Consider the following 12,452-nt stretch of genomic DNA (forward strand, 5'->3'; position numbering starts at 1 on the left):
TCCAGTTTGCAACATCTGATCTCAACACAGTCTCAACAACTTTCAACAAACTTTGATTTCCCTCTCAGGATCAAGTTGAAATGCCTTTCTAACTAGTAAAAAGAGAATAGAGAACCACGTCTCTGAGCTGCTGTTTGTATGAATATGGACACTTGCACATCTGTTTTTTCAAAATTCAAATACAACATTAGTTTTTGAATTTATAAAAACACGTCATCACTGTTTTTTTTAAATACAATATAATGCATTCCCTCACATCTAACCTCTCTTTTTGCTGCATCTTTCCTCTCTCATCTCCCAGGTGGTTTGATAAATCATTCTCCATTGTGATCTACAAGAATGGGAAGAATGGGCTGAATGCAGAGCACTCCTGGGCTGACGCACCGACCGTGGCTCACCTTTGGGAGGTGTGTTTGTCTCTGTGTGTCTGTCTGTTCATGGGCTTGTGCATGTGTAAATTTGTGCTCACTAGCATTTATCCATCATAGTCTGTTACTCAGCTCAAGTCCTGTCACTGTGAGAGATCTTTGGCTGTGTGTGAAGAAAAAATACTAAAATATACTGAAAGAAAAAGCAGATCAAATAATAATGACAACATAACTGCAAAGCAACATCAGGCCACCACTGTTGCTACAGCTGCTACATACAGTAGTAGCTAGTGCATATTTGTATGATCAAAAAAAAGAGATCCAACTGACGGATAGCTGGGTGTTGCATTGAAAAAGACTGTGAACAGTAGTCTGGCAATATACAGTACTGTATATCTCTATTCCACCAGTGGAGTCCATGTTTGCAAAGTTTGCCAAACCAACAATGGAAAATATAGATGAGTTAAATATTATCTCAGGACCTCATTATAAGATCTGACAAAACATCAAACGAAACATAAAAACATCTGAATGATCTGCTCGTGGGTGCATCAGTTAGTGTTTGATGTAAAGAGCACAGACAGCAGTCGACTGAGCAGTGGAAAGAAGTCTTGAGACCCGATGACTCAAATCTCCTTTTTCATGAGCAGGTTATGTCTGGTGCTGAAGTCGTGGGTGCCAAAGATATGATGTACACATTCACATTGTGGGGCAATTTTCCTAATTAACACCTACTGGGGTGAAGCACTTCTGTCTAGATTGGAGTGGAATAAGTTATCAAAGGGTCGAGCTCAAACATTAGCAGCAGCCTCAGCTCTCAGCCTCTCCAAGACATCCTGTGTTCGCCAAGCAACGTCAGTGAAACACAAATTTTTAAAGGAAAACTGTTTAATTCACTGTTTTTACTGGTTAAAATCACCTGGTCTGTTTGTTTGTGGGGAGGAGGAATCCTCTGGATAATTCAGCTCCCGGTAAAAACTTCCTAAACCACCGACACAAACCAGGAGAAGCTGCCAGCAATGATGGTGAAGAGAGCAACTTCCATGATCCCACTCTGCTTCACGACGTCACCAAACTCCATCTTTTGTCGTTCTCTTAATTGAGAGACCCCTAGAGCCAGAAGTTATGGTATATATAGTGTGTGTTTAAAAACAAAGCAAAATGGATTGTGAAAATTATGGAGACCCTTGAAGGTCACTGAGCATTTATAGGAATTTGTGGGAATTCCTCTCAGTAGCAGCTGGTAGTAGAGTAGAGTCACGAGGTCTTAACATTTAGCTGCCAAACAGCAAAGGAAGTGCTGTAACCGCAGCAGTAAATAGTTGTCGGAGGGAATGAAAAACCTACTGTGAGTCAACTCAGAATATTCAGTGGGAGCACAAAAGTAGTTCATAGTTTGAGTTAATAAAAAAAAAAAAAAAATCCTACTTTCTTGGTCTCTATTGAAGAGAAAACAAATAAAATAGTTAAATGAACAGTAGGAGTCATTTTAGTGTGTCTTTGTAGTGTGTTGTGTATTTGTTTTTATTTGGATGTAAATATGAGCCTGTCTCTCCCATTCTCCAGTACACCCTGGCCACAGATGCCTTCCAGCTCGGCTACACTGAGGACGGGCACTGTAAAGGCGAGGTGGACCGCTCACTGCCCTACCCTCAGAGGCTTCCCTGGGACATCCCCTCAGAGGTACACACACCCTGTGAAATGTGTCTGTGTGTGTTGAAACGTTGTGTGATGATAGTTGGACAGATAGATGATAGTGCTAACTGAGATGACACTCAACGTTAACTCAAAGTTAGCTCTACAGGTAGTGAGAGACGAACTGAGAGTAGCCCAAACCATCAGTGGGGGCACATAAATAATGTTAGTTAAATAAAAGTAACGGTAGCATATATGAAATCCTAGATATTATATCACTGACACTAGATACATGCCAGATATGTTCCATTAGTTCAAAAACTCCTAGTCCCATCATGCGAGGGGCATACAATCCAGCTGTGATGGATCAGGGACAACAATTTGACACAAACACTTCATCACAGCAGTGTTGTGTGTTCTTTGACTAAGAAACTAACAAAATATATAAAATATATTTATATGCTCTGATGCATTTGCAGACAAAGTGCAACTCTGATGCATTTGCAGACAAAGTGCAAGAGTTTGGCAAAAGGTGAGTTTGGCATATGAGCCTTTTAACACTGAACAAGGAAAGTGGACCGGATGAATTTCTGTTTGAACAAGCTCAAATTCAAGTTTTCCTTGGAAATTTTTATGGTCAGGTCTGGTTTGAGTTAGGCAGAAACAGAAAATAACAGCAGCTGAAGATTAAACAATGGTCGGATATTGGCTTTATTCAGACTTCCTTCTTTTTTTAAGCTAATGTAGCTAGTGTGGCACTAAACAAAACACTATGCACAGGGAGTGGACTGGACTGGACTATTTGGACAAATAGTCCGGTGAGAGGTGCCAGCATCCATGTTGATGACGTTTGATCAAAATAAGGCCTCAGGGTCAGAAGATATTACATTCAAACCTTTAAGACATTTACCTTCTTACAGAGTACCCAATCAGAATGATGAATCACATGAGATGAGGGCAGCTGGATTTGTCTCCTCTTTGTTGGGTTGACCTGTATTTTAAAAGATGATACTGAATTGTGATAAATTGGGAAGAATATATGATATTTGTTTTGTTTGTTTTTCCTTATATCTGATTTCTTTATTGGAACCTACACAGTCCACAGCAGTTCAAAATGTCAAATCATGTCAATTTTATTTCTTGAGCACATTTAAAGATAGTAAATATACTAGATCCAGAAACAACAACAACAACAACAACTAACAAAAACCAGAACAACAAGGAGGAAATGCAGAATTATGACAACAGATTCAAAGGTTAGTGAGTGAAAGCTTAGGTAGGTGCTAAAGCGTGTAGGTGATAAAGTAGGTAGGTCTTTCACTGTTGTAGCTTTGTACTGCAGCATCAACTTCTCTGCGCTTCTTAAACTAACCCAAAGGAGCCACTTCAAAACATCTTATCTCTCTCCCCCAGGGTTGCTCACATCCCTCTTGACATCCTTGTTAACTTCCACAAGCAACTTCAACAAATACAGGAAACTGGCCCAATCCTTCCGAAAGATTGAGACTAATGTTAAATGTCACACTCTGAAGTCCGAATTACCACCCACACTAATTGTGGCCTCAGAAATTTGCCTGGTCGAATTAAATCCGTGTCTGTGTGATTCGCTCTCTGTGTCAGTAAAACCTCAATGCGTGATGATGCATGTTTACATCATCACACCCCCACCCCTTCTACCCTTACGTACTGTCCGCCTCCCTCTACACTGCCCACTGTTTAGTAAAGGTGAAAATGGTGAAAAGGTGAAAGTGTCTTGTAAATGTCAGCAAGAGACCCAATAAGTGTATTTCCCAAAATATTGAACTACCATTTTAAAACGGTAACACGATGTGTTTAAAGACACATTCGAATGAAAATCAAGATTTTAACCTTGTTAAAAGAGATAGATTCACACACATTAACACAATCCTAATATAGATGGATAAATAGTGTGGATGTAATTCTTCACGGTGGAAAATTGCACAGGAATGGTTAAAAGTTGCGCATGTACTGTTTTTCATTTTGCATGACTGTGTTGAGCAAGTGCGGAAATGACTCCAGGAAAGAATCTGTTGATGAATTTAGTGGTCTGAATTTTTAATGACCTGTAGTGCCTGCCAGAGGGTAACAGGTCAAGGGTATGAACAACGCCAGGGTGTGAACAAACTTTTAGAACGGCAGAGCAAAGAGTCGCCATCTTGTTATTGTGATCGGTTTGAGACTCTGAGGTGTAAAGCTGGGAATAAAAGTCCCTGAATGTTTCATTGAAGTCATGTGTCCATTTGGCTTTTGAATCTGTTTTGTTTAGTTTAGGAGCCTTTGAGATGGTTGGATAACATTTCTTCGTTCTGATGCTGTCTGGCAGCACTACACCTGTGTTGACATGTCATAACTATGAAATACGTAGAATGAACATGAAGACCCTATGAGTGTCCTGAACTTCCTGGAAAATTGATACCTTCTTGAAATCTGTGCGTATGTAGTGGTGACCGCTGCTGCACTAGTAGAAAAAGTTATACATGTATAACCCATAATACAAAGTTCGTAGTTGTAGTTAGTAGTAGGGGCCTGCAGTACTTCCTGACACAGTCCAAGTTTCTTAAAAATATGAGATAATAACTCACAAGTACACGGGGATAAATGTGAACCGGAAATAAACTTTCAGTTTAGATCTGTTAATCGGATGTAGCCTTTAGTAATGGCTCACTGGATACCAGCAGCTTGACATACCAGGAATACAGCATGTTCTTACCAAGTGACCTCATCTGTCTGAGCAATCAGACTGAGAGCTGCTATGCAACACATTGGTTTGAACTATGGGACATTTTTCACTGTAATTGTCCAGAAACAGGCTGAGGAAAAATTACAACAACTTCAGAGAACAGGAAGGAAAGAGGATAGTGAGACTGCAAAGGAAACAGAAAGGGTCCTATGGATATGAAAGGTGAAACAGATGGCTTAGGCTGGTGGCCAGAACCTCAGAGTGAGGTCTGTAGTGAAACTTGTATCCTTTTCTTCTTCTGTCTCAAGAAAAAGACACAAGTCATCTAAATGAAAAATGAGAGTATTTGGAGCATGCTGCGTCTAATTTAAATATTTATATTTTGCATAGTAAGACTAGAGCCCAGAAATGCCAGACTTCTTCGAACACCTCTTGATTGTCATGGTGAAAGAACAGAGGAAGCAGGAAAGCTGGGAACAGCCGAGCGAGAGAGATAACAAAAAAATTCAGAAATGGGTTGAAAAAGTACAACATTTTTTACCCAGCACATATTTTTTCATTAAATTTTCATTATATCATTAAATTTTATTGATCGGTAGATTGGAATTATTTCTTCTAATCACTGATCACCTTAAAACCGATCACCTGTGGTCAGTACTCTGGTGTCTGCTGCTGAGAGAAGCACCGTGTGCTGTGTAGTCTAGTCCAGCCTCCCACCTTGTTCACTGCTTTCTCTTCAACACGGTACACTGATGACATAATATAATAACACATTCTCATATGATACTGTTGACAGCAGCTGCTCAGTTTACTCCCACATAAACAGGATAATGATCATAATGACCCAGTTTGATGTGTGCAGTTTTGTGTGGGGTTACTTTGTAGCAGCCTGGTCTCATTTGGACATAATTTGATTTAGGTAGTGTACAGTGTTGTGTAATGCAATTCTGCTCTGGTGCAGCAGTTCTAATTTTATCAACATGTATCCTGTCACCTTCATATGAACGCAGGATTTTAATGAACTGGGGGAGAAGCTTGTCATGAAGTATGAGGCGGCGGTGGACAGCAGATACTGTAAGACTCATTCATACTGATTTCCACTGGCTGAGGAGTGGTTCATTAAACTGGTTTGTTTAAATTTTAAGCATTATCGCGTTTATTTCTCACTGATAGCATCCTCGAATTGGGAGCAGATTGACCTTGGAGCAGATGTGGTTGTGGGTCTGTTCTCAGTCTAAGACACATGCCTCATTCTCATAAACCATCCTTATGTTTGCGCACCATGCTTGGCACCTAAATACCGCACAGAGAGTCAAAGCCGATCTCAATTTCAGCAAAACACTAAATGGTTGGACCGCTGCTTGAGGCTGAGATTTTTTAACATGTCAACTTTGATTTAAAAAAAAAAAAAAAAAAAAAAAAGTTATTACTACAGCATGCCCACACCACTACTATTAGGCTAAATTGTTTAAGTAACTAAAACCCTTGTTAAGTTTAGGGAAAGTTGGTGATTATGGTCACCTAAAAGAAAAAGCCAAACTCATTTTCTGAAATGTGACAGATCTAAAACTCCAGGCTTCATCATGAATGCTGGATTTACTCGCCTGTACACCACCATGACCTCCACCCTTTTTACTCCACATCTGCAACTAAAAATACTATTTTCATTGTTGGTAAATCTGCCAATTATTTTCTCTGTTATAACTCAGCCATTTTCTCTGCTGCAGTATGCTGGGCCAGCAGCATCTCCACTGCTGACAAGAAAAGACTGAATGGAGTAATTACGAGGGCCGGCTCTGTCCTTGGATGCCCCCTCAGCCCAGCCAGTCTTTCTGTCTCGCTGCTTGTCAGACTGTAAACAAATACTGCACTCAATGGACAACACCCACATTGCGCAATAATTAACACACACCAACTGTGCAATATTGCTTATCTGCTGCTACCAATGCAATATTTTATCTATTTGTACTATTACAAATATTACTATCTATTATTTATCTTTTTTTATTTTTAGTATTTGATATTGTTAATTTGAATTTCTTTTTTTTATCTCATCTCATTTGATGTAAAAGATGCACTGAAGAATCTGTAAACAGAATTCTTTCCCTTTTTTCATTGTAAATGCCAGAAAGAATTGATAAATTATCAAAATAGTTGCAGATTAATTCTAAAAACTGGAAGGAATGTCAGCTGTCATGTTTGTGTGTTTCAGTATTGTTGTATCAGTATGGTATAGTATAGTTTAGATTGGAAATTAAAATAGAATAGAAGATTGTGGGGCACCTGGAGGCACCCCACCCTTCACACACTATCTGCAGATCAAACTATTTTTTATAGTACTTTCCCTACAGGTTAGTGCAGCTCAAAGTGCTTCACGGATGATGATTAGCTGACAAGCTAAAAGAAAAGGACAAATCAAGTAAGAAAGCAGACAATGGCATACAATAAAACAGATGTAAAAAGCTACAATTATATTAGCAAACAGAAATAAACATAAGAATATTAATAACAAAAGAACAGATAAAAAGAATAAAATAAATTTACAACATAATTACTATTAAATGAGTGAAAAAAGTGACTTATGTTAACTTATGTTAAAAAACATTAAATTAAAAGCCAGGTTGAAGAGGGGACTTTTGAGTTCTCAAGTCAATGGTTCCATCAGCTTGGAGCATAGAAGCTAAAGGCCTCATCGCCAGAGGTTTTAGTCCTGCTTATAGGAACGATTTACAGACTTGTGCCAGAGGACCTGAGGAGCCGCAGTGGTTCATAGTATTAACATGTGAAGCATATATGCTGGTGCAAGACTGTAAAGTACTTTTTAAAGAGAAGACTTTTTAAATCAATACAGAAGGGACTTTAAACCCGATGTAATGTGTTCAGGATGGTCATTAGTTTGAAGCAGCATTTTAAAACTCACATCAGTGACAGTGGCAATGAAAGTGTTTTTGATTTCCCATAATTTATTTATTAGTGTGATTTGTTAGTGTCTTTCTGGCTCTCTGTCCAACATCCTGCTCACATAAATCATGTCAAAGTAATCTAGTGATGGAGCATGTGGTGATGCAACATCATTGGATTTGTTTTGTAGTACACGTGTATGGGAAAGGCCTTTTTAAGGCCAAATAACACAGACTGACCTGACGATTTCTGACATCAAAGTCACAGCTCAGCTACTGCAGCCTCACTAGGCTCTGCATGTGTTGCATGCTGCATACATCTGTTTTGTGCATAAAGAACTGCAGACAGTCTACATCAAATGGGTTGCAGCTACACACAGTGTACTATGTAGTGTAAAAGCTGATAAATGCGTCATTTAGGAAAACCTCACCATGAAAGCAAAAAGCTGAATGGAAAAACAAGCTTGTCCAGGGGTCAAATGTTTGACATGTAGGGACAGATTTGTTTTTTGTTTATTTTAGGAGAAGGATTTTGTAATAGAGGGAGACTCAATCCCATTTACTCAGCCAAAAGGGGAGATGGTTGTGTAAGAAGAGAGGGAAAAGTATATGGGTTAGTAAACTGAGAGTTAATAAACTCAGAGTTCAAAGATGGGGCTGCGTGACGAGGAGAATCATGAAGAATTGGTGGGAGGTGGAAGAAATGGAAGGTGTGGCGAGACATCTGTGACCCTCTTTGAGGAAGTGGATGGAGGCATGTAGTTAATGATGAACCTGTAAATGCCACACTTCTCATCTCATTTCCTCCACATAAGGTGTGTGTGTGTGTCTGTGTGTGTGTCTGTGTTTATGTTAATCTGGGGCAAGGGGCACACCACTCCTTATATTGTATGAACTGAGGTTGTTTCCGATGGAAAAAGTTCCTTGCTTCTCCCTCCTGCAGCGCAGAAGCTTTTTAAACAAGCACTGCTGAGGGGAAGGGCAGGTAATTTCCCTTTGCCCTTGAACTGATCTCACAGATTGCATAAGCATGCGTCTGGTTTCATTTTTCAAAATACCTCCTGGGAAAAACAAAAGAGGAAACGGGCCATAAAGTCTTAATTTAACAAGTATGTCTCAATGGGGAAGACCTGTGTTTAAAGGGGGATGAATGTAAGCGTATTAGATTGGTCAGAAATGCCACAGCTTCTAACCGGGCAACTCCCGGAAGCCAACAGGTGGGTGAGCGTATGCTTGCCACAAACTGGCACGCACCGAAGTCTCGGCTCTACACACACACACCCCACCTCTTTTCCCATTTTTGGTTTAGCCGAGGGTTAAGGGCGGAGTCAGGCACTGCTAAGATGGCGACGGCTGAGCAGCTCAATCTGAGCTTTAAAACCGCTCTTCATAAACATATGGGGGACGTCACATAGGCTCCGTACATCTTTACATAGAGTCTATGCTTATCTATTTTACCTATAACCTATGAGCCTAACTATTTTATTGTAGTTGTTGTCTTTTATATACTTTTTATTTTATACAGTTTTAAAGTCTTATTTTCAATTAATTTTAACATATCTCTGTTAATTTAGTTTGTGTTAGATGTATTTTAATTTAATGAACTCCAGTTTCATATTTGAACATATATAAACTCCAAATCCATTCAGATTAGGGCATTATAACTCTGGAGTCAAACAAGTCAGTCATCACTTAATGTAAACTTGAGCTTCCTCTTCATTCATTTGACTCTGTACACTCTATGGAGTAATACTGTATATTCTTCATTCTCATTTGACCCTGCCAATAGATAAGTGTTGCTTGAGTTAAACAAAAAAACAGCACTTGGAGTTCAAGTAGATAGTTTAGATTTTGATATCCTCTCGTAAACTTGACAGTAGATATTTCAGAGTGAAATTTTTTTTTTTTTTTCATTTTAAGCTTCTCTAGTCTTCATAGCAGTAAAGGCTATTTTAGGGATCTACTGAAGAATGAGGAAGTCCAGTTTTCTCTCAGTTGTTTTCCTCTTAATTGAAAACTGCTCAGTAGAATTTCCCCGTAACAAGAGGTGTATAATAGGCTGGCAACGCTGCAGGCTGTAAACAGGTGGTGGTCAGTCAGTCAGTCAGGGACATTCCAGATTATAGGGCTGGCCCCGATGTTGTGGTCCAGCCAAAATTACATTTTTTCCATGGAAAAGTTAACCACACAAACATATGATCCGTTCCTCTGCGCTGATTGCGTTGGTATTCTCCTCCCCACTTATCAATCTGCTTTTCTGGAAATCAAAATTCAAATGTTGGATGTGTTCCCACTTTCTCTGCCTCATTTCAGAGTTTGTGTGTAAAACTGACAAATAATAGAGAACTGAAGGATAAGATGCTCTCCAAAACTGTATTTCCTGTTTCCACTTCATTTCTTTTGTTAATCTTTCAACCTAAAACTATCTTGTGCAAGCACGCTGTGAAAGTTAAATGCGCCGTGGTAAGCACACTGTGGGAAAGGCAAAGTATTATACACTGTGTATATGTGTGTCATCATTTGCTTGGTCAGTTTTTTAACAAAAATTTGGAGTGGAGTCAGCTGTCACAAAGATCATTCTGATGCGTCATCAGCTACATCAGAATACTACGCAGTGAAAGTATTTCACAAGTTTCTGACACAGTCTGCCTGGAGTCGTGCCTGTTACTTTTTCAAACATGCACAACAGCCAAGAAGAGTAATCTGTCCGCCTTTGATCACATATATCAGCACTGACGGGCATCTGTTTCAGAGAGGACGACGCATACACAAAAATAATTAAGAGGTGATTTCATAATCTGTTTGGGTCAGTGTTTTGTTCAGTTCCCCCCTTTGAAGTGCGACCTGTCCCTCCATCGAGTTTTGTGCAAATCTGTTCAGTACTTTTTGTGAAATCCTGTGAACAAACTGACAGGGGTGAAAACATGACTTTCTTGACAGAAGTAATAAAGAAGCACAATATCTGACGGCTAGTGTCATGTACATGCTTTATTAGATTTGTTTGTTATTTTGTTCATTTATCAAAACAAGCTCTCTTGTAATGAACCAGAGTGGACCTGGATGACATAAAAATTTCTTTTTTTTTTTTTTTTTCCATTTACCTTAAAAGCTTTTAAATTATAATGTCATATAAAGTCCAGATTACAATCTCTGTTCCAGCTTTGAAATCTCCTTTTCTCGTTCTGTCAGGTTCAGGCTGAGGCGCAGAGTTCCCTGACTGTTGCGCAGGCCCTGGCTGATGATGTGGACTGCCACGTGTTCCCCTTCAGCGTGTTTGGTAAAGGACGCATCAAGAAGCTTCGCATCAGCCCAGACGCATTCATACAGATCGGCTTACAGCTGGCATACTACAGGGTAACACACACACACACACACACACACACACACACACACACACACACAAATATATGGCATTTCTAAAGTCAGAATTTCACAAGTGTAGTACACAGAGTCTAACAACTAAAGGGAAGTGATTATTGATTGCGCTAACTGTACTGTAAATATCGGTGTACCTTTTGATCATATTCACCTGTTTTTAGACCAACAGCATAATTAGATAATTGACTTTCATGGCTCATTGACTCATCGCAGCAACTACCCTGGACTTTTGTGCTGTCCATGGTTTATTTTTAGAATATGTTTTCAGATTAAAGTAATGTCTTTAAACCTCCCTTCCTGGATAGATCTGCTAATCTCTCTGTCTGTTTCTCTATGTTATGCTGGTGTTTCCATTGAGCAATCTTCAAATATTTACAACTCTTTCATCTGCTGCTGTCTTCCTCTCTAACCTCTTCTCCTTCGTCCAGGATCGTGGTGGTTTCTGTCTGACTTACGAGGCGTCGATGACCCGTCTGTTCAGAGAGGGCCGGACGGAGACTGTGCGATCATGCTCCAACGAAAGCTCTGCCTTTGTCAAAGCTCTAGAGGGTGGGGAGGTACTGATCAAGTTCTTGATTCTGCTCTCTTTGAAGTCTAAAGAGTGAACGCTCACACACAAATAAACTCTTGCTGACAACCAATGTCCGCCCAAACTCCTAATGTCCATCCACAATCGCCGTATTGCCACAGTAAAAATTCTTATATTGATTTATAGATGATTCTATTTCAGGGGTTCGGTGACGTGTGATTTTGTTTTGACAGGCGGCGGAGCAGTGCAGGCGTCTCTTCCGACTGGCTTCTGAGAGGCACCAGAATCTTTATCGGATGGCTATGACGGGAGCTGGAATCGACAGACACCTCTTCTGCCTGTATGTGGTGTCCAAGTACCTGGGGGTGGAGTCACCGTTCCTTAAAGAGGTCAGTTCCTGGTTTTGTTCACTGTCCGTGTTGCATTTTATTTTTAGTCTCCTCTGATTTTCTTATTGACAAACTGTTCACAGAATTTGTGTGTATAAGTGACGACAGTGTCGAAACACCACTTGCATGTGTATTGATAGTAACAACAAACGTCATATAGGTTTTTCTTGCTTTAGTACGCAGTGCAGGGAGGATCTACCTTCACATGTTCTGCTTCACCTCTTTCTCTTTTTCTCCTCTCCGCTCACATTCCAGGTTTTGTCAGAGCCCTGGCGTCTCTCCACCAGTCAGACGCCGGTTCAGCAGATGGAGCTGTTTGACCTGAAGAACCATCCCGACTTTGTGTCGCTGGGCGGAGGGTTCGGACCTGTGAGTATCATGCATGTTCCTCTAGTTGACTTTTAAAGAATTAACCTGCATTCATTTGCCTGTATTGCTTATCCATTAGTGCTGCATAATAATACAGTTTAACATTTGATTGTTTGGTCAATTGTAGTTGACCAATTCGATGTTAACTTGCCAACCATAGGAACAGTGGTTACATAACTTTCC

General features: G+C 39.9%; 1 protein-coding gene across 2 annotated transcripts in view; it reads left to right on the forward strand.

Annotated features, from left to right (window-relative positions):
• The window catches only part of cpt1a2b (carnitine palmitoyltransferase 1A2b), a 40,108-nt gene that overhangs the window by 19,173 nt on the left and 8,483 nt on the right, over nucleotides 1–12,452 (forward strand). For both annotated transcript variants that reach the window (XM_056402436.1, XM_056402437.1), the window contains exons 12-17: nucleotides 302–407; nucleotides 1,935–2,051; nucleotides 10,794–10,958; nucleotides 11,411–11,539; nucleotides 11,745–11,900; nucleotides 12,156–12,269. In XM_056402436.1, the coding sequence (XP_056258411.1) occupies nucleotides 302–407; nucleotides 1,935–2,051; nucleotides 10,794–10,958; nucleotides 11,411–11,539; nucleotides 11,745–11,900; nucleotides 12,156–12,269 (787 nt within the window). The remainder of the gene's footprint in view (nucleotides 1–301; nucleotides 408–1,934; nucleotides 2,052–10,793; nucleotides 10,959–11,410; nucleotides 11,540–11,744; nucleotides 11,901–12,155; nucleotides 12,270–12,452) is intronic.

Source organism: Seriola aureovittata, chromosome 17 (genome assembly GCF_021018895.1).
Source record: "Seriola aureovittata isolate HTS-2021-v1 ecotype China chromosome 17, ASM2101889v1, whole genome shotgun sequence".
NCBI classification, from domain to species: domain Eukaryota; kingdom Metazoa; phylum Chordata; class Actinopteri; order Carangiformes; family Carangidae; genus Seriola; species Seriola aureovittata.